This window comes from Gavia stellata, chromosome 5 (assembly GCF_030936135.1).
Source record: "Gavia stellata isolate bGavSte3 chromosome 5, bGavSte3.hap2, whole genome shotgun sequence".
Taxonomy (NCBI): Eukaryota; Metazoa; Chordata; class Aves; order Gaviiformes; family Gaviidae; genus Gavia; species Gavia stellata.
The window spans coordinates 29,450,171-29,477,431 of NC_082598.1; the positions used below are offsets into that span (position 1 = coordinate 29,450,171).

Sequence of the window (27,261 nt, forward strand, 5' to 3'; positions counted from 1 at the left end):
TAGACTAAGGGAGTGATTTTGTATGACAGGTTAAGTTGACTGATCAGCTTTGCACTGTACCCCTTCCTTTTCTGTCTTCCAACTCTACAATCCTAATTGCACACCTCTACCACTTACTTTGAATAAGTGTTACCACACATCTGTGTTTAAAGCAAGACAATTCAACTAATCAAAATGGAAAAAAAGGAATTAATAGAAAAGAGTTCCTTGTCTTTTGCTAGATTTGCAAGTTGATTGGCCATACAACCAGGTGAGCACTGGAACTGAAACGAGGGAAGAGAGGACAGACCCCCACAGGGCTGAGCAAGAGACATTCTCTCTTCAACGCTGTCCAAGTTAATTTCCCTCTAGCCTAAAACAAAAATATACAAAGTAGGATTTTAATCCACTTGCCTATAGAAATGTTTTCTGGGCTTCACCCAAAAAAAGACTGTACTCCACATCAAATCATTGCAAAATGCAAGTCATTCACAAGACTTCTGAACTCCTCCTCTTCTCATCCTGACCCACAGAGGCTCTGTGAACAGGAAGAGTCTGCATGGCAGGCTGAAGATCAAGCACAGAATATGCAGAAGAAAACCTTGAGGCTATCATGTCCAACCACTCTCCCATCCCTATGTTAGAGCTGAAGCTCATTACACTGGCTAAAGCACTAATACAACCATAGCACGTAGTCCGAATGCCTGGTTCATACTCCCTTGCAAACACCCTACAACTCAGTCTCTGGTGGCTTATATTTCTGTTGACCAAAGGAGCAAAGGCCAGCAATAGGCCTAATAAAAAGAAGGTCTGAAGTGCAGACTAGTACTATACCCAGTGAACACACACTAATTACCAAAGCTTTTATGGTTCCTAATATCCTGTCCCTTCTCATCCTCCTCCATCTCCTCCTCCTCCTTCCTCAGAGTCACAACTTACTTTCTGTAGCAACATAAGTAGTCAAAGGATGCTGGAAGGTAAAAGAATGTATGAAAAGGTGTACTAAACATTAAGATCTGCCACTGCCCACTTCTCTACTTTTCCTTGCTCACCCATTTCCACTCAGTTTTTTTTATGACTACTGGTTCTGCTGCAGCTCAGGCAGTTACAGCAGATCAGGGCAGTAATATCAGATTAGCTCTATGGCTGCACAGTTCAATATGCTGATGAGAGCATTCTTTTACCAAGAGTTAGTCTTCCATCAGATAAGGACACAGCCACTAGCTACAGTTAAAGAGAATTAGCAGAAGCACATAGGCAGAAGTGGAGCATCCCTTCTGGTAGCATCCCTCAAGTACACCAGATGACATGCAACGTTGAATGAAGCCAGGGACAAGGAAGCACACAAGCCAGTAGACAACAGTAGCAGCTTTCAGACAGCCAACTGCAGAGAACATCCCAGCCCTCTGGCTGCATCCGGCACAGCTTGAGCTTGCCCCACTCATTGACTTTCCTAAGTCTTGATTCCAACAGAAGATAAGAGAGTCTTCTGGAATCAATTGACATTGTAGCCAAAGCCAAAAGAATTTCAATTAATTCAAACCTACATTGTATTTTCACATTTTGTTTCTATTTCTTGACAAGTCTATCTGTTATGGATATTAGTAGTAAATCCAAAAGGACAAAGTAGAGAAAAGTTTTACTTTCTATAGTTGGAATGCATTTCTGAAACGGCTAAATGAGGGTCACTACTCTTGCTACAAAGATGAATATCAAAGAAGCCACAAACTCCAGGAGGCTGATGAGCTGAAGAATAAAGAATGCAGATGAGAACCAGAAGTCTTTTATGAAAGCCAAATGGAAAAAGAAAGAAAATAAGGAGGCATCATTTTCAGACCACAGGTCTTCCATAGGATAAGGAAAGGAAGGCAAGGAAAAAAGGACAAGATAACTTTCACAAGCTTTCCAGCACATCTCCCAAATGCATAAAAGCAACTAACAGATACATCACTTAGAATATGAAAATAAAAATCAAGTACAATAGGTCAGGGAAATTTTGGAAATATTCATAAGGTATTTAGCCATAAAGATGAATCTCATCAAGTTTTACATAAAATTTTACCTAGAGGCAGAGTAATGGTCTTCCTCCTATAAATGAACCACAACTAAAAAAACCTTATAATAATAAAACATAGCATTAAATTCCTACCAAAAAAAACCAAGAAGAGAGTTTTATCTACCAGGGAACAGCAAGACTGATATTACAGGATATTCAAAATACTCGTCACAGAAACAAAACCAGAATGTTTCCCTCCTCCTAGAACATTTAATGAAATGAAGCAACTACAAGAGAATTAAATACAGCAAATAAATTAATACCATATCCAGTTAAGACTTCCTTGTTTGTCCTCATTTACCTTGTATGGGCTTTAATTAACATTTTCCTATAAAAACAGATTTTGAATATCAACATTAGGTCTCATAATTTGATTTTAAAAGAGCACATGTATGCTACTGCTATGAAATGCCAATGCTTATAGCAGTTCAAAGAAAAAGTAAAACATCAAGTTTTCCTTTTCGGAGGGCAGCAACTGTTGATGACAAGTGATTTTTCTAACCTGCAACCTGAAACAAAATTGAGAGCTAGTTTTAAGCACCTACAAATCAAAGAATGAAGAGTTATTACTTTTTCTAAATATATGTAAAAACATCCAAAACTTACACAGCAAAATTACTTCAAAGAAGGCTGCACACAGTAGCTAAAAGAAATCTTAAGTTAAATGTCATGCAGAATCGCACTACCACTGAACACAGATTTTATACAATTATATCATCTGAAAAGTAGTTTTAAGTCTGTTGTTTCAAGTGATAAATTGCTTGTTCTAAATACCCAAGAACATGTAAGAGCTCAAACTAAATCAATACCTTAAAAATACTTTTTAAACTAAATGCTAAAGTGAAATTAAAAAAAAAAAAAAAAAAACCCCAACAAAACAACCAGCTCCAATACCTACACAAATTAAAATTACTGTCCAAGTAAAAATGTAAAGACAGTAGATTTGCTTATCATACAACTCCTAAGCTGTTTGTTTTCATTCTCTCTTCTACTCATTGTCCACAAGCATCCTTGTAAAATACAAGAAGTCTTTATAACTCATTTCATTCCTAGTTTGTTTCTTTTATACTTCCTCCATTATAGGAGGTATAACAACAGTGCAACATTAAGTAGTAACATAGCACAGCAATGAGCCCCTCTTCACAGCAAAACTTCTCTTGAGAAAATTGCTACTTTCATCATCTGTGAAGTTTGTATTTCCCAGTGAAAATCTCCTCAGGGGCTGGAAACTACTATAGGAGGGAAGTGTTCATAAATGCATACAAGTGTTTTCTCTTGTTAACGGAAGTAAATTAGTTTGAGATGAGATTACTTGTTAAGAGCCAATGTGGCTGTAAAACACTGAACAGACATTATATGTTTTTTTTCTTCTTAGAAAGCTGAGAACAACATAAAAATGTACAATGCACATAAAATACACTGTAAACATCCCCTCACACACACACATTAACATATTCTTTTGCTTGACTGCTATCAAAATCTCAAAGATTAGGACACTTCATTCTACTCCAGAAGTTCCTAAACTTCAGCAGGAAGGAAGCACTGCGCTCTGCTGGCTGAGAGAAGAAACATTTAATTTAGAATACCATATAGCATCAATAAATCTAAATAATTAAAGTTAGGTATAGTCTCCTTGGGGTTTTTCCTTATTTTCTATACTAACCCATAAAGAGAACACGACCCAAAGCCACTGACTGATTGTGCTAAGACTAGTATGCAACAGAGAAGGGATTTTTTTTTTTTTTTATTATTCCAAAGTAAGTAGTTATAAATATGTAGTAATTGGAACAATTTTCTCTAATAAGAGCAGCCATACTGTCCTCTGTTATGGGGAGGGACATAAACCTCACAACCATGTACGCCTGAACAGTACCAAAACCAGTAACATTGTCTAGACCAAGTTATATATTGGGCCAACTGACCACAGCTTATATTTTGTTTATACATAAATTCATGAATGTTAGGGTGAGATTTGATATGTCCTATGACAATACAGGTCATTGACTCGATAAAACATTGGTTGATACACCTGCAAGTTTTACTGTGGAAAGCAAAACCAAAACCCAGCTGTTTCAACAACAAGCAAATAGGCACAGTTGTTCTTTTCATCCATTTTCACAGCGCATTTTTCTTTAGCAACTGACAAGCTGCAAAGTAGCTCTATATTCATGGAGGCTATATTCACAGCTTGGTTGGATTAATAAATGTGCTGCACAAACAGACTGCAGATACATAAACTTTGTTAACAACATTTGTAGATGTTGCCACCACACAATCAAGCCACCATTACAACACATACCAAAAGATTATTAAAGAAGGTCAAAGAAAAAAAAGGGGGGGTGTCTTTAAATATTTTTAAGTATTTACTGTTTTCTAGAATTTTTACTAGCTTAAAATGAAACTAGGTTTGTTATAGTATTGTTAGCTGCACTTCAATAGTGAATTTATGCCAAACTTACTAGTAGAGATATTCCCAGACAAAGCTATAATAGAAATAATTTTTGTAAAGATTAGTTTACCAATCATCTTTTAAAATCGAGAAAAATGAGTTGATCTTAAATTTCAGGACTTTTAGAAATGACTGTAAATAACGATGATAGTTATTTAGCTTCAAGTGTCAATTATATTTTCTTCTCATGCAAACCCAAACAGACAATGACTTCATCCAAAACTGGAGAAGGCTGCACACCAAAAAGAAAAGCTATAAGTAACACTGAAGGAGTTTCCACTATATTGTCTGATTTCATCCATGCATGCTTAGATCCAATTCACATGAGAATTCTACTGTATGACACTGTGTTCCTTATCCTTTTAAATTAAACACAGCAGTTTCTAGGAGAAGTGAGGGAAGTGTGTGACAGGGAGAGAATAATAACTATAGAATGAGGAAAAAACCCTAGATGTATATAATGAAAAAAGACACCACAAAAAAAATTTACACTATTTAAACAACTGCAGGAATACACATATAGGTTCATAAATCATGAGTTTAGACTTCTAAATAATTCTGAAGAGTCAAGTAGTTATATATTCTTCAGAAAGGAACTAAAATACCTTCTGATATGTAAGCCCTTGTGATAAGGTATTTCACTGGTTTTAAAATATAAAAAAACATATAATATTTCTCTTTAATACTTTTTTTTGCAGATTGAAAAATTGAGATATACTTCATGTTCCACTTAAAAAGGCAGTTTCCATGACTCACCTCATGCTGCCCAAGACACTCCCTGTTAAAGAGAGAAAAATCAGAGATTTAGAAAACATGTACTTCTTTAATAAGGGACTTAAAACAGTGACAGTGCTTTTCACACAAAAATAACTCAAATCTATTTTTTAAAAGTGCAAACTAAGAAAAAATCATCTATCTATGCAGATCAATGCCCTCTCTTTTTCAACAGTTGTTTGGATTTCTGTATTTTGTGACAGCAATCCCAAAATCAGTGTTTCATGTGCAGATTAATTGTAGTTGTGTATGAAAGCAATAATTTTTATTTTAGAAAATTTATTTTAAAAATTACCTGAATTGCTTCCAAATATCTTCTCCTTTGGGTCTACTAATATATCACTTAATATTTTTCAGTTATTTCAGAGAGCTATCTAGTCTACTCTTATGTTTACAATTCTATCCCTCAGAACGGTCTACCATCCCTAGGAAAGAAAAACTGCACACTGATCAGAATGGTGAAGATATTAAATGGTGACTCATTCAAACACTGATCTCCTAAAAATTAAATCAATCTTTTGCTCAATTTATTTTGAAAAGTATCTTTTTCTTTTTACCTCTGATGTCCTATCTCCTTCCCAAGTATTATTTTGATTTCTCTAGTGAAACCTTGTAAGGGAGAGTAATGAAAATATCATGAATATTCAAGCTAAAATACCTGTACATCAGTTCCCAAAAATTTCTAGAAGAGTATTTAAAGAAAAGTATCCCTGATAACTTCTCTAACACAAAGCAACTACCAATAGCTACAGATGGTCCTTAGGACAGCAGGATATCAACAAGAACAATCAGTCTTTCACCTAGTAAAATAAGAAGCAGATGTAGCACAGGAGCCTGTTCTTTGCTCTATACAGCTTAATTATTTAATATCCAAGATAATCTTCCTATAACCAGTTAATTTGGCTTCTGGGACCTCTGCATTCCTTTGTAGCATGCTTGTGTTCCACTGCAAGGGGAAACTGCTTAACCAGCCTGACTGCCTTCTGCAATTTAACTACTAAATCTGCAGATGAGAGGTTCCCCACAGCAATCTTGCATTCAAGTTCAGAGGTAATGGTGTCAGATGAACTACTAGATGTATGAAAACCTGGCAGGATCACTGGGCTGAAAGGGTAGTGGCTAGCTGTTTGTACTGTACTTGGACACCAGTTACAGGTGGAATTCCTCAGCCTGAGACCCATCTTGTTTAATTTATTTTTTTTTCCCAGTAACTTGGAAGAGACAAAATGCACCAATTTTGCAGACAATGCTAAAGGATGGTGGAATCAATACATTCAAGGGCAGGGATGCAATTCAGAAGGATCTAGACAGATTGGAGGAATAGGCTGAGAGGAAATTCATGAAATGCAGAGACAAAAATGTCCTGCATCTGGGACTGACTAAATCCGAGCAACACTGCAGGTTGGGAACTGACAGGTTGGGTGTATAGTAGTAGTCTTTGAGCATTACGGGGAAGTTACGAAGAAGATGAAGCCAGGCTCCTTACTGAGGTTCATAGCAGGGAGGCAAGAGACAACAATCATACTCTTAAACAAGGAAGGTTCTGACTGGATACACAGTGGAGGAAGAAATTTAAAAAATAATAATTAAAAAAAATTAAAAATCAGTATAATCAAGCACTGAAAGAGGTTGTCCAGAGAGGCTGCAGAATCAATGTACTTGGGGGTTTTCAAGGTCCAGCTGCACAAAGCTGGAGCAAATTGGTCTGAATTCAGTGTTGATCTGCTTTTAGCAGGAGGCTGGACTAGATGATCCCACCCCAAGGTACCTTCCAGCCTCAATGGTTCTGTGAAATTAATAGAGCAAATGGTTTTCCAGAAATTACCTTTTAACTATTTACAGAAACAGATACTGAATACATTCCATTCCAAATCTCTGACTGCTCATGATCAAAAGATACCAAATTATTAGAAAAAACATCCAAAAGTATTGCAAAACTTCTGTGGTGAAGGATGTAAACCCCACCAACATCCATCCATACACAATAGGATTATTTAAACTATTCTCCATTATCATATTCGTTCAAATGCCACTGTTCTAGCAATGATTCTAAAGGTCCTGCTAATGATTTAAGGTGTCAGATATTTTACTTTGTAGCAACACATTACATCACATCTACAGTTTTGTTTACTATTATTATTTTGTCAATTCAGGAAACTTCTCTCATATCACTTTCATTTAAAAAAAAAAAAAGAAAAAAGAACATTACAGTTGCAAAGATCGATCAAGAGAGTTAGGATACTCCAGAATAAATGTGATCTAATGCTAATAGAACCTTAATTTGCCCCAAGCACTATGAAATGTAACAATGCTTCCTCTACTTAGAAAATTAAGTACAACTTTTCCAGTATGGCTTTCTTCTCACTTTGCAGACTTGCCTCCTCTGGGGAGGAGTCTTCAGACTAAAGGAGGTTGGAATTCAGAGGAACTAGGAGATATGCCCTACATAACACATGATGTTACACAACGACCTCTGCTGAATACCTACATGAGACAGTTTCTACAGGCATCTACCCAAACACTGAAACCAGACTGTTCCTAAATACACATTTTTCACCTTTTGGGAGTCTGGCTTTGAACTTTGAGACCAGGTACTGAGAGGTTATAGTTTTGAACAAAAGTACAACCTATCATAGTACCATCTTTGAGAAATTAAGTTCTAAATATATCTACATAGGCAGTTAAATGGATATTTTTGATCATCTTCCTCTGTCTACTTCTCACTTCATAAAATGAGGACATAATATTCCCTCATTAAGGAGGGATGTTTAAAAAACAAATAGGCACTAATGCCTTTGAAGTATGCAGGGTTTAAAACAGTAGGAGAATACAACACAAAACCAGACCAAAAACCCCAGTATTTCCTTTTTGAGATAAATGTTGAATTCTGAGTCTTTATTCCACAATCTATCAAATTGAAGAAGAATGGTGAAAAAAGTCATCATCATATCTTCCCTTATATCGTCAGCATCATCACAAAAAGAGTTGATTCAGATCTACTTAAGGAGCAGAACCTTCAGGACTAGTCAAAAATAGAAAGGAGACAAGCAGATGGAATGAAGGGCATCCACCTGCCATTCATTAGCATATAAGAACTGAACAACTGAGAAAATAGCAATTCATTACGCAGAAAATCACCATCCCATAAACCAAAAAAGACAAACTATATGGAAAAAGTTGTATGTTACTGAAGACTATCAAATTACAATGGCTGTCTTTGCAATTTCCATATTTTTCTTTTAAGGTAGCATTGCACACAACATGTATTAGAAACAACCAATCTTTACTAATACTATCAGGCCCTTCATACAGTGAGCACAGACTACGAAAATGTCTATTAAACAACCACCAATGCTCCCAGTTTTATGAGAATGGAGTTCACATAGGCTCACTGCATCTGAAGAGGAAAATATGGTTATTTTTATGTCCATCTCTACCAACAGTATAAAAAGAAAAAAATATCTTTCCATACCAAAACTTCCTTTTATTTGTTTTCTTTTTTAATACTTACACTGGTATAGGAACCTCACAGGGAGGGCATGGTAATGCAGTTTGAATAAAAGCTGGCTCAGATGGCTGTTCCCAAGGACCTGCAGACTGATGCTGAGAGCAAAAGACACCACTAGTTGAATACAAAACACAATTGGAACTATCTGCTTGCCCACAAATAAATATATAGTCTAAAGAGAACCCAGTTCTAAAAGGTCCACTTTCTAGTAACTAACTTTTTTCTAATGGAAATCTCAACACCCCCTACACACAAAAAATTACAATTTCATCCTTAGCATGGTTAGGGATAGGAAAATGAAGGCCTGTGGCCCTACTGCTAAAAATCAAGCACAAAGCCAAACAAAAAAAACAGCAAAACAATTCTAAGCGTTTAGTAGAGGTAAAAATATAAAATATTTCAAATTCTAAACAAGTGAAATTATCATCATGCAGTGCATGCATGTGTCATGTTTAAAGATGCCAAACAATTCCTTACTTCTAACTAGTGCAAATTTTGATGGTTTAGTAAACAGAGTTAAAATTTATTTTTTGCTCTTATGTTAAAAGTAATTGCTTACATTTGAAATTAAACATGTGTAATACAACAAAAATCTTATAATTTCTTGAGTAATTATAACAGCTGAAAACTGCACATTCAATTATATGTATTACAAAATTAATTAGATTGCAACAAAGGAGCTAAAACCACTTAGTTTCTCGGTTAAGCAGTATGCATACCTCTGTGCTTGATTATTTATTTACTCTGAACTCCAAAAGCCTCCAACATAAGATTAAGGTCAAACAACTGTTGCTTATTCTTCAGAACACAAATTACACACCATTTTTCACTATTTACTTACTAAGCCAGTTTGCTTCACAAGTGCTTCATCATGGCAGGAAACAGGGCACAAATGACCACACGTTAAGGTTTTCTGGCAGGACTGACGACACGGAGGACACGGACCAAAGTGACAATAGTGTTTCTCCTGGGTAGAGTGGTGACAGGTAGGTGGTCGACTGAAGTAAAATCCAAGAATGAATCAGTATGATAGCAAGAAATATGAAGTTACAGTCACTGGACAATTATGCTCAAAATACAAAAATTGAGATGAACAAGTTATTTTTTTTTAAATTAGTTTACTTCCCACCTTCAGCAGTGGTAAATATTACAGTACAATTATACTGGAGTTCTAAATTAAATTAAAATCAAAGTTGGGTTTGCACATTCGAACAGCTATTTCAATCCTAATTCTACTCTGTGCTAAGTAATCTGGCTACACCCCAGCAGAAAATATTCTCCTTTTTACTTTTGCTGGTCAAGTTTTCCAGATAAACTGCCTCATGGAGGTACTTCAAAACATACCAGAGATGACTTGAAGAAGGGAGTGGGACTACAGAATTAGAAGTGCTCGGTGGGACAGAACCTCCCCCTTGAGAGCAGCAACCTGCTCAAGAAACCACAGCATCAAAGAGGTGTCTGATAGGAAGGATTATTGCTAATCTCCATCTGCATAGTCAAGAATACAGAAAACTGAGAAGTAATATCTGTAATCATATTAAAGGAATAATTTTTGCCTTTTAAAGTTATATTTTACTACTTTCTTTAAGGGCACCTTAAACTGCACTTAAGAACTAGAAACACATACACACTTTCTATACTGACCTGCACAGCTGTTTGCATTTGGGAGGTTTGATGGTGCGCTCTCTGCCACAGGGCACTTTAATGACAGTTTTTCCACAATTACATTTCACATCTACAGTCTCTGGACATGGATTACAACTACCTAAAAATAAATATATTAACAATATGATAATGTGAGTAAGCTCCTGATTATAAAAAATGGTAACTAACGTAACTCCAAATATGCATACGGTGTAATTGTCCTATTCTGTTCTATCTCAATAATAGATGGCTGTTAATTTTTTATTTCTGCTTAGTTTCAAAACCCTCTTGGGAAAGAGAATTTCACCATTCAATAATAATAATAATAATCATCATCATCATCATCATCTTGATTATTCTGCAGTTATTAACTGGTATCAAGTTAGAAACAATGCCTCTAACATATTAAAAAGAAGCCAGCATTATTAAAGCCCAGTGATTTCAATCACACAACACATATATTTGCTATTTATATTTCAGTCTTACATATGAAAATATGTCATCTTTCATCTATATTCAAAAGATCGAAAAGAGATTGAAAAACTAGTACATTAAAGTTTTGCAGATTTTGTACAATATTAAAGAAATGTTCATCCTCTATGTATAATTAATGCTTTTTTGAAAAGATCCTCCCCCTTTATAAAGTTACTCATGCTACTAACCTGATATATTTAAAAAAAAAGAGATCTGTAAAATATCTGTGTTTTAATGTATAGCTCTCCCACACTACTACTTCATCAAGTGCCAACTGCTAAGTTTTATTATTGAGTAATTAACAGTAAGAATATGCATCTTCTAAAAAAGCAAATTTAGACATGGGATTTTGGCTTACTAATCATATTGCATTCCGAAACTTTAAAGAAAGCAATTCTTTGAAAGCACTATCGACAGTACAACTTTTTAAGTAATTCTGACTTGTTAGCAGGATCTGAGAAACAACGCTTCAAGAAGCAGACCTGTCAATGACAAAATGCTACTGAAGAGAAAAGGATGGAAGTATACAGTCTTTATATTGCAAAGTAAATTAAATTATAATACTTTATCAGCACACATAAACAGCTACTTTTACAAAATAGACAGAATGTCTAAAGCTATGCTGCCCAGAGTGGCTAATATGTGTACAATTTACTTAACTATTCTATTAAGCAAGACAACTGCCTACATTCTCAAAAAGATGAAGGGCAGAGATCACATATAAGCCTGAAGTTAAGATGAGAGCACACTGTTCTCAAATCAAGTGTTACGATGTACTACAGTAGGAAACAAAACATTTCTATTCCCTGGCAACACATTCTAAATTTCAGCAAGCATGATTAAACACTTAAGAAAAAAAGATATGTAAAAATCAAACCACAAACAGAATAGATTAAGTTACTTTTTTTCAGGAACCCCTGCTAAAGGCCAAGTGCTTATTATCAGCAACCTCTAATAATTCTGAGATCAGGTACCTTTTAAAGGACCTGATCTGGCAAGTTATTTTCTAGGACGCATACTATTTACTTTAAAATTAGTGGTCGCTGAGATCTGGCAGCTCACTGCAAAATTAACCTGACCTGGTACTACATACTGAAGATAAAATAATTAATAACAACTTTCAGCAGCTATTAAAATACTGGTGTGTAATGAGAAACACATGAATATAAATATTTTGAAATCAAAATCATTGCATTTATTAGGAATATTTTAAAATGTTCTGACAAGATATTAACAAATTACAATCTAGTACAATTTGTAAAGCACAGAGAAGTTATTTTCTTTTCTAAATTTATCATCTGATATCATAGTTATTAGGTTCATTAGATGCAACTTTTGGCAAAAGTTAGCACTTAAATACTGACAATTGTACTGTTTTGATAAATTACATACTTTAAAGTGTATACATTTGACATTTACATTCTTAAAGTTAGTTTTTGTTTTCTTATAGGCACTGCTTTATTATTTTTACACTGCTTTTAGTTATTAGAAATCATTGTCACTTTTAGCCAGGTTGTAAGATGCAAGCAGTATCAAATATAAACAGCTATTCAATGTGAAAGTTTATCCTATAATGCAGCATTAGCTCCTTAGTTTTCCAACCAGAATTTTATACTATGATTTAGTTATCAACCAAACTAATGCAGAAAAACAATGTTACCAGTTTTCTTCTCACAGTACCAAAAGAAAAAAAAAAATTATGTATTTACAGGATTTTAGAGGGGCATGGGGGAGGGAGAAGAAAGGAAGGGGAAGAAGAGAAGAGGCACAGTTAACAGAGAAAAAACAAACCACTAGTTTGTGGTGACAGATTTAATAGCAGGTTAACTGGGACAACTACCACATTTACCTGACCTGTGCTCTTAAGAATCACTGCCTCAAAAGCAAGATTGGCTGAACAAGTTGTGAATTATTTCCTGAGTTGTTGCAATTTATAGTCCAGAGTACTACAGGAAATTACATAGGCTACTCAGCTGCTGTTTCAGCAGGACAGCAGCTTCTGTGGGGAAAACTGCTGAGAGGGCAGTCACTTATTCAGTCATTCCAGTTTAATCCCCTACCAAGTGAATGTCAAAGCAATTGGCCAGGATAAAAGCTGGCATGTAATTTTGGCCATTTTCAGCATCTTTTTAACCAAGGTCAATGGATGCAGAAGTAAACTTTTTTGTTATCCTTTATTAAGTCAGTGACAAGTTCTTATTTTCTCTTTTACCAGAAAGATACTAATATACATTCAAATTTCATCAACTTTTTTTTTTAAGCCCACTCATATCACACGTTGTATTCTAGGATTTTTAAAAACCATCCAGACTCAACCAGCACAATCACTTCTATAGGTAGTTGGACTTTGTTATGCATATTCAGTGAACAGAATTATTTGGAAAAAAAGTCAAGCTATGGATTTTCAATTAAGCAGCTGGAAAGGGGACAGAGCATTTTCAGAGGAACAATGCTAAGCAAAATTACCAGGTAAAAACTCAGGTTGTCATTATGTAAGTCCTTAAGCTTTAACTAGCACTAAAACCCTTTCAAACACACTGCCCCCACAAAAAGCCCACATGAAACAAGGGAGAGAATTCATTAAGCACCACACAGAGTCATGCAAGCACGAAGCTTAGCAAAAATAAATAATATTCCACCACTATGGGGATCCTTCACCTATTCTTACCTCTGTGGCAGCCTGAAGGACATTTGTGATTTCTGCAGCCTAGAGTCCGCCCACAGACTTGATCACAAGGTGGACAGTTTCCAGAACAGCACTATTAAAAAAAAGCATACTGTATATAACTGAAAACTTAGACATTTCTGGTATAAATTTGCCCTCTTCTACTATCTCTTTTTTTCAATATTTCTTAAAAAAAAAATTCATGCAATTTAGTCAAATTTTCTCAAATTCATGCCAGGTATACAAAGGAGGTCATCTGTGAAGTTGTTTTAAAAATTTCAGATTATATAACACAATGAAAACACACATTTGAAAGCATCATTTCAATACATTAAAAAGGCAGAGGGCTTCCAAAAAGCATAAGAACATTTTAAAAGTTCAAATTCTTACAATATTTTAATCCAAAATAATTTCAGAAGATTACACATAGGATATCCAGCAGTTTGCCCCATTACTCTGCAATTTCTTCCACTTTTATACTATATCGTCTCTGGCACAAAAATGTTTTAAACACCTTTTACTTATGTAGTAAAACTTCAGGATAACTTCAGGATCAGTTATCTACTTTCTGTTCTTATATAGAGCAGTAATATGGAAGAATCAGAACACATCACAACACCACCACATTGGTGGATGCCAGGTCAGGAGAGAACCCCATCTTTTCTATTAACTTGAAAGGTACCCTCCTTCCAAATTGTATAAGGAAGGATGGCAATTAGGAAGAGAAACCTGGATTTTTTATCATAAATTAAAGATGTCAAGATTGCATTTACTTGTTTTGCCATCTTTTCACATAAATTGAATTCACTGTCATAATAATACTACTCAAAAATACCTAAGAATAAAACTGTATTTTCACGCCTCTTTGTGGTAAGAAGTCCAACTTTCATAATGTCTTAATTCACACATAGCAGGCAACTTTCAGGCCTTCTTGAATCAATAAACTGAAAAGATAGGTCTGAGCTATCAATCATTCCTTTGACTTCAAATGAGAAGGGAAACAAAACTCAAATTCCCAATTGTCAGAACGCTGCTCTTTGCAGTGATGCATATTAGAAGGTGGGGTGGAATGCTGCATTGTCAAAAATAAAAGTATGTCCCTTACAAAGTTATGAGATATGCCCAACTCTTCCTACAAAGTAAGGAAATAAATGGATTTAACTACTCCAGAATGCATAAAGCATCAGTAACTACTCAAGTATCTGAAAGCAAAACTGCCTTCTGGAACTGGAAAGTTGTCAAAATCCCCTCCCAGCTTTTAAGGCTACTGGGTTTTTCTTGGTGACATGCTGTTCAGAGAATTTTGGTACACTGCAAACTAATTTGAATGACATTGAAGAAAACTCCTCTTCAATAACATGAGGTGGAACAACAGACTGATGTGATTTATATATAAAATATTATATCTAAATAAAAAAAAAGGTTATCTAAACCATACATTTGAGAAAGATCATCTCTGGACACTTACCTTTCTCCTACATTGGTGCTTTTGACAATCACGAATTTTAGTACACTTTGTTTCACACAGATATGGCTTATGACACGGCATGCGTCTAGTGTGCTTTCCACAGCGACACTGTTTTTCAACTTCCTGGACAGCAAGATAGGGAAAAAAGGAGGGTATTTTTTCATACCAAAAAGAGTGGAAAATAAAACATTCTACTACTAGCTGTAAAAAAAAAGTTCATGGGAGAATAACATTGCAATGCTCTATCACAACAGGAAGCATATCATATGCTAGCAGCAGATGACCTATCTGTGCAATAACCACTTGGGGACCGTGAGTCAGTATTGGAAACACTGTGCTCTAGATGGCACCTCACTGTAGCCCTGGTCTCACCAAATGGGAAGCCACTTCAAGGGAACCACTCAAATGTGTAATGCAAGATGTCAAGTGTAAATGCAAAACAAATTCATACAAAAAAGTACCTCTCCTGCACAGTAAACTAGACTAACCCATTGTGTACAGAGATAATTTAAGAAGCAGGTGAGTAGATTTATCTGACCTTCACCCCAGCTATCATGTGCTAACTACTTTCACCATAGACTTTGTAGCCAAAGCTGGTTCAGGAGGAGATGACTGAGAGCAGACAGAGAAACAGCTTTATAGGCCAGACCACAGAAGCTCCACAGATATTTAGAGCAGAGCAAAATATTATTTTCTTATTAACAAGGAAATAATGTTATGTTACATAATCTTCCATTTCACTAATGAAGAAATAGTGTAATAAGACAAAGCAGCAAGGAAGCTAGGAGAGCTGGGGAAAAAATTAAGTGTCTTTCAGGGCATAATTAATTTAAAAAAAACAAAACAAAACCAACCCAAGACAATAAAACCCTCATCCATGCCTCAATTCAGATACATAATGCTTAACTATTAATTCAGAACTGTGTTGGGGTGGGGGGAATAGGGCAAAACTGTGTTGCTTTTAGTGAATAGAAAGTCACAGATTTTGTGATAGATATGATTTCATTTTCCTTAGGAGACTTGCACTGTTCCAGGCATATAGTGTTTAAAAACCCTAACAAAACGTGACCCTGCTACAGTAAGACTAACCTGTCTGCATATTTCACAGGGACCTCGATGACAGCGCTGTGAACATTTATGGATGCCACATTCCAGAACTTTGTCACAACTATCGCCACAGGTGGGCACATCTTCTGTACAAGGCAATGTAAACTCTAGATGAGGAGAGAGAAGTACAAGTAAACATTTAGGAAAAAACCCAAAATATTTAGAAAAAAATTCACTGTGTAACATGACTTCAAATGCCAATTCTCTCTCATTTTTTTAAAAGCTTCTCTAGAATTACTGAATTACTCACACCACCAATTAAACCCCTGGTACTAAATAAAGCTTTGAAAGAATTATGCAAAAAAGTTAATATAAGCCATCACAGTTCACTGTTTGTAAGAACTTTTTATGGACCCTGCCCTGCAGAATTAACCTAAACTACTGACTGTCAAAGACTGGATGACTTGTTTTTTAATTTATCTTATTTTTAAAAAAAAAAAAAAAAAAAGCAGCTTACTTGATTTTTCACATGGACAGGACCTCTTCCCAGAACGAGGACAGTCTCCACAGGGACCAGCATGACAAACTTGTTCACATGTGTGATTACCACAAGGCAAAGGTTTCCCACACACCTAAAAAAATCAAGAGAAACCAAGTGAATGCAATGTAACGGAACTACATACCAAGACAAAGCAACCCCAGGGGAAAAACTAGGGGCAAGAGACATCTGGATGGAATTTAACTTTTTCTGAATTTTGTTAATAGGTCTTATACTCGCTGAGTTTGCCAAATAAAACTGATCACCCCTGCAGTGATCCTGACTGGAAGACCACTGTATACTGAGGAGTCAGTGCTTCACATAACAGTTAACCTGAGTAGTCCCCGGTCTGTGCTGTGCTGCACGTACAGCTTGGCCTTAAGGCCTGTGTTGTGCTGCACTTACCCCTTGGACACAGGATAAACTCATTGTGGCAGATGAGATTAGGGGCAGCTCCCACTTGGTACCAGTGATTATGCCACCTGCGTGTCCTTGCCTTTATCTAAAAGTGCAGCAAGAAGTTCTCATCCGAACATACTTTCTGACAGTTGAAATGACGAACAGAGTTGGTTTCTTGTAACAAAATCCTACAATCGCTTCAATGACCAAAATGGGGTAACCCTTCCTACAGATGGGCTCTGCACTGCATGCTGCATGTGAATCAGAGGCCCATTCAATGCTGCACAGCTTGGGGTTCCCAGCGCCTAAAGGGCCATGCTATTATTTATATTATACTCCCTTTCTCTATAGTGTTAGCGGAAATAAATTGCATTTTAACTGATTACTTTACACAGGCTGAGTGCCTTTCTTACTGGGATCATAATGACCAAGTACCTCCCAGTGCAACCTCTCCCCTGCCACTTAATTTTTGAAATTATTTTTATTTTTTACAGTCTGTCAGTCCATAGCCTTGGTCCTAAGAATGAGCTGTAAATATACTTCAAAGAATGAGTCACAAAGCTTTCATTCTGTTACAGTCACTAGAAGTAAATAAGCATGAAACTCTTATCTACTAAGCTGTGGTTTCATGCTTATTTTCGAAGATAGCAGCTGAAATTTCAACCTCAAGTACAAGAAAACAGACTATACAAAGTCAAATTCACTGCTAGCTTAACCCTAGCACAATTCCAGAACAGTGACTTTTTAACTACTGTCAGAAATGAACTGGGACACCGAGTAGATCCATTCTCAAACACTGCTGCTTACATTTTTGATTGCACTTTCAAAACCTAAAAAATAAAATTATTTTCTTACTGAATGAGTTTTTCCAATTCTTAATACACTGAGCAATCAAATTTTATTAAGATGAGCAATAAGCTAAAAAGGACAGTTTCAACATACCTGATCACACTGCCACTGAGGACTTGCACAAAGTCTTTCTGCTGTCTGTCTTCCACAGATGCATCGTTGCTTACTGACTCGTGGACAAGGCTGACAATCTCCTGCATGTAATTGCAAAGTGACATTGAGAACAGGAATTGCAAAAGAATGATGTATCTTAACAATTAAAGCAAGTACTCCTCTGAAGTTTAAGAAGGCAGGTCTACCTGCATGACAGGAATTCTCACAAGTGTGTTGACCGCACAGCAATGTACGTCCACAAGGCAGATGACATGACCATTCCTTGGCACTGCACCTTCGGGGCACTGGTTTAGCTTTCTTACAGTGGCAGGTTGTTGTGACCATCTTTGGGCAAGGTGGACAGGGTCCTAAGTACAGGAAAAAGAATACCTTGCTAATGGCCAGTCAGCAAATGCAGCCTTGACTACATCTGGTTTATTCTGAGAATTCTAAATATAGTTAGCGGATTTTAAGTAAAACCGTGTAACAGCTACATAAGTACAGGTCGCACAACCAAGGGACGCAATGGATTTACCTGGATGACAAAGCAGCAAACACTTATGACCGCAAGAAGGTTTGAATTCCCTCTCACATATCTGACCACAGGAGTGAGGTACCAGCCACGGGTCCAGTGTTGGATTCTCCACTTTTCCACAGTAACAGTAATACCTACTGGGAGTTTCAGACCGTTTGTATTCAAACCTACATTTTGGACTACAACAAGGGAAAAAGGGAGTGAAATAAAAGCAATTTTTTTGAATATTTTTTTAAAAAGAAATGCAGTTTTTGTCATTTCAGTTTCCCAAGACTGTTACCAGGCTAACAATAAACACTTTTACAATTACTGTAACCAATAACAACATCATTAAATTTATAGCAAGACCTTTATTGTATATTATATGTCAGATTTTACAATACATTCATCAGAATATCTAAGGAATTGTCCTATCTCTGCAATCTTTTTTCTCTAATAAAATATAAAAAAAAAAAAAAAAATCACTGTAGCAAGCATACAGAACAATTTTTATTTTATAGCACAGGAATGTATGCAACAAAGAGTTAAACTACTTACACAGAACCAATCAAAATAACGTTTTTACCAGCAGCAATTTACAAGCTATGTAAACCAAGATTTTGTGATGCTATTAAAACTATGCATAATAATTAAAATTTTATCTGAAAGATTTTAGATTGTATCAGTTCAGCATCTTAGATATTATACGATGCACACCTTTATTTGTTACCCTTCATGGTATCAGATATTAAAAAACGTATTATTCCTAAAGGTAGATAGGCACCAAAGGTCTGGAACTTGTTAGTGTCACAGGCCCTAAAGGCTTTCAGATGCAAGCCATGGACGAGGGAGGCAACACAAGGAAGGAGAAACAAACACTGGGAAAAGACAATAGACAAGGAGCTCCTCCTCAGAGAATAGAGGCTTTGAAAGACCTATGTACTCATTTTTACCAAATAAAATGTCAATTTGGTCCTCCGTAATACATTACAGGCCATAAACCATTTCTCCATAGTGACTGCACAGTTTTATCACGTGCTTAAACATTAAATAAAATACCATTCACCTTGACATTTTTTCATTATAAACATTATGCTTAAACACAAAACTAGTTCATAGTAGGACAGGCATTATCAACTCGAGATGCTGCGAGCCAACAATTTTATACCTTATTTTCTAAGCAAACCGGCTCTCTGAGATCCCACATTAATAAAGCTTTTGAATCCACCAGGCACTTTCAACCAAATTTCATAGAGGATTGTATCTCAAAGATACTACAAGTTTCCACATAAAAGTAGGTGGGCAAATAAAGCATAGAACAAACATGCACAGAGAAACCTTGACTGAACTTTCAGACACAAACCTACTGAAAAAGCAAGCTTCATTATTCATGCAGCCACAATATTACCTTCTTCTTTATACAATCTCATGTAAAACTACAAGACTGGCTTTAATGCTTGAGTTACACAGAGACTAAAAAAAAAAAAAAAAAAAAAAATAAATCCCTAAATCTTGGTATTATAGAACTTTTTTTTTAAATTGTACTTATTTCACGGTGCCAATTTTAAAAGTGACAAGTACGTAAAGCCATTCAGAAATAAATATTAGAAGCTGAGACACACAATAGATAAGTTACCTTCTCAGAGGTTAAAACAAATTTGATGCAGCAGGTTTTTAATATCACTGCGAAATATTCCTGAATCACGTTAATGAAAACTTAAAAATGATTCAGAAAAACAATAGAAAAGTCAGTCTTCTAAACTTTTTTTTTTGTGTGCATGTCATTTACAAGTACCATTCCTTTCTAAAATAACTCCAGTTCACATACATTTCACAAGAAAAGTACCTATCTAAATGTACCATGAAGAGCTCACCATGGCCAGGGATAATCTTTCTTCCCAAAATCATCATCCGTCAAAGGAGAAGACACAAGGAAAAGGCTGTCTTTGGCCCATTTCTGGATACACACCAGGTGAAATATACAAAAGCATCCACAACAGCTCCAGACCTAAAGAGCAGATACAAGTGCCAATTGCTTTATATTACATTTCTTTCTGTTTCCATTGATGAACATCCGTAATACCTAAAGAAATACAAGCTTGGTATTTTTCCATTTAAAAAATGGGTTTCCAAAGATAGATTATACCTATTGCTAGATTAATACAGGCAGGTTTACTGTTATAGATTCATACCTATAATCTTATTTCCTGCTGCTATGGGAAGTTTTTGCCAAGGCTTATGGAGCCCAAACTACTCACATAATCATAGAAATGTTGATTTAAACACACTGTTGGAGGTCACGTAAGCACAACCTCATGCCCAAAGTAGGACTGTTGCCAACTTAGCTCAGTTCAGCCACAGCTTTGCCTAGCAAAGTTGGAAAATCCTGAAGAACAGGGACTCCACAACCATCCTGGGCAACCTGCTCCAAGCATCATGCTACTTTCCTAGTATCCAATCTGCACCTCCCAAGCCCCAGTTTGTGCCATTGCCCCTTATTACACCACCTGTCACCACAAAGATGACTTTGGCTTTAGCCACCTTCACAACTCCAAGGAGACAGAGGCTGCAATCATATCATCCCTTAGCCTCCTCTCTGCTAGACTAAACAAGCCCAGCTCTCCCTCCACCTCTCTCCCTGTCCCATACTCTTGGTCTCTAGCCATCTTGGTAGTAAAAGTACTAAAAATATTTTTTCCCCCTTTCAAACTTTAGGATTTACATACAATGCTAGTAAGAAAAAGATTTGATTAGTAGTGTGGCTTTCAACATAGTGTTTTTTGTTGAAAGAGCAAAAGAGGCATAAAACTGAACAGAATTAAAAGCAAATGTGTCTAAGAGAAAGTTGATTTTGCCAGTATCCTGTCTCCATCACTAAACCTTTATGTTCTTGTTCCCAATATACTTCTCTTTGTCAGCTCTGGAGTGAAATCACAATCCTTTGCTTAGAATATCAGCCTGCTGTTGAAAAGCAATTTAAATAACAGAAACGCAGTTTTATGATTTTGGTACTTTCCACATATTGATGTCCTAACTTGTCAGCTTAGAATGACTATAACAATTTGGTAAGAGAAATGCAGCAGAAAATTTAAGTTTGAATATCTTCATTTTTTTAATAACTTATGACATTGTTATAAAATTATACTGTGAAAACAAGGAGAATTTCCCCATTAACTTATAGAGGACAAAGTCAATGACGTAAGTTTATAAACGTACAGTAACTAACTTCCCAAAACTAAAGCTAAACAGGAGACATTAAGAAAACACACACACTTGGCTGAAATGTAAGATTCAAAATAACTAACAAACCACTGCATTATAAAAGAAGACTTCCAAGTTGCCAAATCATCTCACTTCTGCTGAGATGAGATTAACTGTATCAAGTGACGCAGAACTTTAAAATCAAGCTAAACATATACATTAAGGTCTGAAAAAATATGGATTAAATATGTTAAGAATTCATACAAAATATATGGCACTTCTTTCTGAAAAATGTTAATGACCACAGTTTAATTGGATACTTGTAGTCCATGTACATGTAGCATAAGAAGTTAAAGGTTTCCTGAACTTTTTTTTTTTTTAATGTTAAACATACAGTTGCAAACATGTATTTGATTCAAGTAACTGTAACAGAAACAGGGTTGGGCCTGTCAACGTCACAGGGAAGTTGATACATAACAATAAAAGTGAAAAATATTTGTCCCAAAATCTCTCCCATGAAAAATTTACCTATATAAAATAAGACAATCTTCTGAGACAGGCCACCCTTCTCTTTAACCTGATCAGCATTTGGAGTAGTAAAGCTTATCTTAGCTCCCTTGCTATAAATCTAACAAGAATATTTCCTAACTTCCTAGTATTTCTTGCTTTGGTCTTTGCTACAACATAGGTTATTGAATACACCATTGCAAGCACTGGCCTTCTTGCACTTCTTTTTTTCATCTGCTACTCTCTAAAATTTAAAACCAACTATTTTACATTACAATAACAAACATACGTCAAAAAAATACATATTCTGATTATAAGCTACGAATATATAAGCACTTCAAATGTTTGAAAAATCCAAAGATGCTGAATGTTGCATTTAGTACTCTATCATTTTAAAACTATTAATCCCAAGAATTACCTTAGTAATATAATTAAACACAAGTTATTCAGACAGCTGTATTTGCTTTATTCTAAAAGACTACAGTAAAATACTTACAGCTTGGTTCCTTTTAACTGAAGCAATGCAGATCAGACATGTCATAGCCCCTGACTGAAAAGCTTCATTCATGTACTGTCTTGTACGTTCCAGTTCACTTGCATCTCCATCTTTAATGTATAAAGATTTTTAAAGCAATCAGTAGTGTTTGATCTGCTATTCTGTACATGTTGAGACTGCTGTAAAAGTTTGTTTTTTTCTCTTAACAGAGGCCAGTCATCTATTATTACAAAATCACATCATTAGAAGTACTTAAGACAGTTTCAGAACTATACCATTGATTCTGCATAAAAAGGAAAGTAGTACTGCCAGCATGCATTGCTGGGAACAAATATTTTTAATACAAGACATCAGAATAAAGTGCTTTCCCTCCAATTATCGAAATATTCTAATACATAGCCAATAATACAGCACTGTTTATGCTTTCATACTGAAATAAAAGTCAATAAATGAAAAAAAATTACCAGTTTGACTGGTGTAAATGGTAAATGTTTTGGCCAAAATCTTTCCTTGTTTTATTTCAGCATCTTCATCATCATCTTCAGACGAAGAGCTAAATTGGTCTTCAACTAGCTTTTTTGCTGCAGCCTGATTAGCCTTCTTAATTTCATCAAATTTCTTCTGTGAAGATAATTCTATTAAGAGAACAGATTAATGATGATTAATACTGTGATAGTTAATTGTAACACCACATTCAGCTCTACATAGTTTCAATTGTCCTTTTCTTTAAAGAGCTTGCTGATTTTATGTTTTTAAGGGCAGTACATTACTACATTTTCAATACAACACAAGAAGAGATAAATTGTATTTTCTTCCTTCTGGTGCATTACCCATAAAATTTACAGCAGGCATTATTATCTGTCAATTACTGCTGACAAATCCAATCAAACATACTGGAATATATGCATCTATAATGATGCTTTACTAAAAGAATACTTAAAAAAAACCACCTCCACTCACATCCCACACAAACACAACTTTCATAGCACGAGAAAGAAAAAAAAAAAAAAAAGAAAAATTCAGGCAATTCTTGACAAGAGCCATTGTTATAATTTGCTGATACCCTTCAGGTACCTCTCCCAGCATTCAGTATTTTTTAAATTACAACTTTTATGGATCTCCCTCTATCCAACAAGTCTTTATTGCAATAGTTGGTTCATGCTATTTCACAACAACATTAAAAGTGACAGGGTATTTTAATACAAGCTTTTTTTGAAGTGATTGCATGTGAAATAGAGAAAGATTCTCACGAGAAAAAAAAAAATATATAAACAGAGTTCATAATAAACCAAGGTGCCTTTAAGGTAACATACCACGGAGATAAAAAGGTCTTCAGCAAATCACAGGTCTTAAGTACCTCCTAATTTTCCATATAAGACTATTGCACCCAATATATTTACTGGGGTTCCGTCAAGTTTAGTTTTAGGGCTTTCCTTAATAAACTATGCTGCCACTTAAAAGAGGTCAGTATTTGGCACTTCTCTACCTGCGAAGTATTCCATGAGTATTAACTTGTACTCACAGCAACCCTCGTGCATGAGAAAGCCGCACCTTTTCCAGACCGGGGCAATGTGGCACACTGACTGGAGTACCTAACGTTTGTCCCTAGCAGGCAGCACTCTCCTGAATATTTCCGATCGTACTGAAAAACAGCTGCTTCATCCTTTACGTGAGAGTTACTCTTCTGCTCGAAGGGCACTGACTGTGCACCCTGGGGAGGACACAGCCCCCGAGCTCCCAGCCACTGACCGAGGCCTCCGCGTTTCCCCCCAGAAGGTACCTGCAGGCAGGAGACGGCACATGGCGAAACACCAGCCTGCTACCGCCCAGCAAGGAGGGAGCGGGGCCGGGGCCGGCCGGCCACGCGAGCCTCCCCACCTCCCTTCCCTACGACGCCGGGGAGAGCCTCGGCCTCGGCATTTGCAGGGGCTCCCCAAGGCCCGGCTGCGCTCCAGGCCACAGCCGGCTCCCCAGCCCGGGACGCCGCAGTCCCCGGCCGGGCCAGGGTAGGGGGGAAGGACACGACACTCACCGCTGGCCCGCTCGCCGCTGATCCCCGCGGCCGCAACGGAGGCGCCACCGCGGGCCCTCGGGGCCGGGGGCCGGGCAGCCCCCACAGCGCGGGCGGCGAGCCCGTCCCCAGGCCTGGCGCGGCCCCGGCCCCGGCCGCCCTGACGCCAGGGCGCCTCCATTTTTCCCCCGCCAGTGAGCGAAGGGCGGCGGAGGGAGGCCGACCCCTCCTCACACCACCGGCTGAAACCGCCCCGAGGCGAGCTGTCTCTCCCTCTCGCCCGGGCCCGGCCCGGCCCCTCCGTCCGGAGGCGGCGGTGGAGGCGGCAGGGACGCCGGTGAGCTCCCGCGGCAGCGCGACTACAACTCCCAGCGCGCCCCGCGGGGGCGGAGCGGAAGTGACGGCGGGGGACTCCCACACCCGGCCTGCACCGGCCGCTGCTAGAGGCCCGCTGCGGAGAGGGGCCGGGGGAGGCCTGTTCCGCGCTCGAAAATCAGGAAGGTGTTTGCTGATCTCCAGGCTGGCATCTCTTTATTACTAAATGCCTGAATTTCTTTTTGCCTGCCGCGCCGGCTGCAGAAGCGATGGCTTCAGCCCTTCTTCTGGCAGCCGCTTCTGCAGCGTGCGGCCGTTGGGTGCCTTTACCTCCCAGCTCTTCTTCAGAGATTTAAAAAGCGTCTTTGGAAACTTTGCTGAAGTAGTATCCAGCTTTTACTGCACAGAAACACATATTAAGGAACCTGTGTGCCTCCTGAAAAGTTCTGATAAATAAATGCAAGTTGAAATAATTTAAATTTGAGTGAGATTTTCGGATAGCACACGTTCTGTCTTGCTCTGCCATCAGGAAACTCTGCATTTAGTTTTTTTTTCAGCAAGTGCGTGTTTATAAGTGTTAAATAGTACAAGATTTCAAATTAAGAGTCTGAAAATAGTAAACTGCTGGAGGCCAAGTCTGGTTTTCTGTTTTAAAATAATTTTTATTCTCAAGAAATAGGCAGCTAGTGACTACAACTTGTGTCGTAGACTGAAGGATCAATAAAAGAAAAAACAGTAGATCTCTGCCTTTATTAATTAAAACTCATATCACGCATTTCTCTAACACAAAGTCTTAAAACTCTTCAACAAAGGAGAAAATTGCTTCCTAAGTGAAATACGACGCAGCCCTATAGGCTGCTGCTGCCATACAGATTGCAAATTATATTCAAGACCTGAATTGGAAGAATGCTGATTGCAAAGTCCAACATTTACAGTGTCGTTAAATGCCAGAATAATGCTTGTTCTTGTGTGCAAGGATAGAGTCATTAATGAAATGATGGCATAGTCTTTCCCCTCACCAGCACATTATGCCATTTGTCATTCAACGCACAGGATCAACAGTGAATGAACAGCTGTTTCATATTTACATTTAACCTTGCTGTTCCATAGATATCCTATGCATTAATTACTTTATAACATTTAATGCTTGCAGTGAAATAAGGAGTCGTTTATAGATCTCTGGCATTCTGGAAACCTATCAATATTACAAAAAATAAAACACCCAGAAATTAATGCACTTTACAAAAGATGTGATTTATATTATCTCCATCTTATCAAGGAGAAGAATGAAAGTATAGAGATATTATCAAGTGATAGTAATATTTACATGTATATTTTTTAAGAGTGGCAGTCCAGTTGCCCAGGATAATCAAATTGCCCTGAATACAGAATTATCCATTCTCTCCTTGCAGTCCCTTTCTTCACTCCCTGTCATCAAACTTTTCCAACGTTAAGTAGCTGTGATCAAAGTCTACTGAAAATACCCAACTGAAAATACCCAGCTGAGACCACAACTAATAAAATCAATTTTTGCCAATGGAAAAAGACATAAATTAGGGAAAAGATCCAAGGAGATAATGCTTCTTAAAGCAGTTGAAAACATATCGGACATATGAAACAGTAGATTTTACTATCGTAGTCATAGTTATGAACAGAAGAAATAAATACACTATCAATGAAAAAAATAACCTATTTAGTCGTTGTATTCTTTCCCCAACAGCAGCCTCAGAAGACGCTGTGGGGAGAGTTTGGCCTCTTTCTGTCATGTCTGCCTCTTGCACTCTGCCAGCATCCACAACTGTTACATTAGGTTCATAAAAATTTTTAAGCACAGATCTTAAAAACTTGATAGTCCATGTTCAGCAGCCATACAATTACATGGAGCAGAACAGTCTTCAATATTATGTATTTGTTATTTTTGTAGAAAGAACAGCTAGATTTTGAGCCATCCATATTTGCCACACTGATGCTTGCAAAAAGTTGTATTTTCGCCCCTCTCTATTCCAGCCTTTGCACGTAATATCCTGAAAAAACAGCAGATCTTTTAAAACTGCCCACTTCCATTTCAAGAAATCAGCCAAGGTGGAGCCAATGAAGTAATAATATTTTCCAAATCTTACAGCCTTCAGTACTCACATCTGCATTATAGATATACCTAAGTATTTAAATAATATCCCATACTTAATTAACCTTATGTTAATCAATAGATACTAAAATGTGTTTGTTTATACACAAATTTAATATCACGATTCATGCCTATATTGACTTCAAATA

At 36.9% G+C, this 27,261-nt stretch overlaps 1 protein-coding gene across 2 annotated transcripts in view; it reads right to left on the reverse strand.

The window, feature by feature from the left end:
• The window catches only part of NFXL1 (nuclear transcription factor, X-box binding like 1), a 48,192-nt gene extending 23,339 nt beyond the window's left edge, over window positions 1-24,853 (reverse strand). The window contains exons 1-15 of one of the 2 annotated variants that reach the window (XM_059817546.1): window positions 24,694-24,853; window positions 23,126-23,296; window positions 22,662-22,771; window positions 20,332-20,465; window positions 18,479-18,657; window positions 18,150-18,311; window positions 17,944-18,044; window positions 16,582-16,696; window positions 16,107-16,231; window positions 15,018-15,140; window positions 13,553-13,643; window positions 10,411-10,531; window positions 9,608-9,764; window positions 8,770-8,861; window positions 5,241-5,262 (exon numbers count right to left, since the gene is read on the reverse strand). In XM_059817546.1, coding sequence (XP_059673529.1) covers window positions 5,241-5,262; window positions 8,770-8,861; window positions 9,608-9,764; window positions 10,411-10,531; window positions 13,553-13,643; window positions 15,018-15,140; window positions 16,107-16,231; window positions 16,582-16,696; window positions 17,944-18,044; window positions 18,150-18,311; window positions 18,479-18,657; window positions 20,332-20,465; window positions 22,662-22,771; window positions 23,126-23,296; window positions 24,694-24,853 — 1,863 coding nt within the window. Of the gene's footprint in view, window positions 1-5,240; window positions 5,263-8,769; window positions 8,862-9,607; window positions 9,765-10,410; window positions 10,532-13,552; window positions 13,644-15,017; window positions 15,141-16,106; window positions 16,232-16,581; window positions 16,697-17,943; window positions 18,045-18,149; window positions 18,312-18,478; window positions 18,658-20,331; window positions 20,466-22,661; window positions 22,772-23,125; window positions 23,297-24,684 lie in introns of both variants that reach the window. The other variant, XM_059817545.1, reaches the window with a different exon arrangement.
• Between the last annotated feature and the right edge of the window lie 2,408 nt (window positions 24,854-27,261).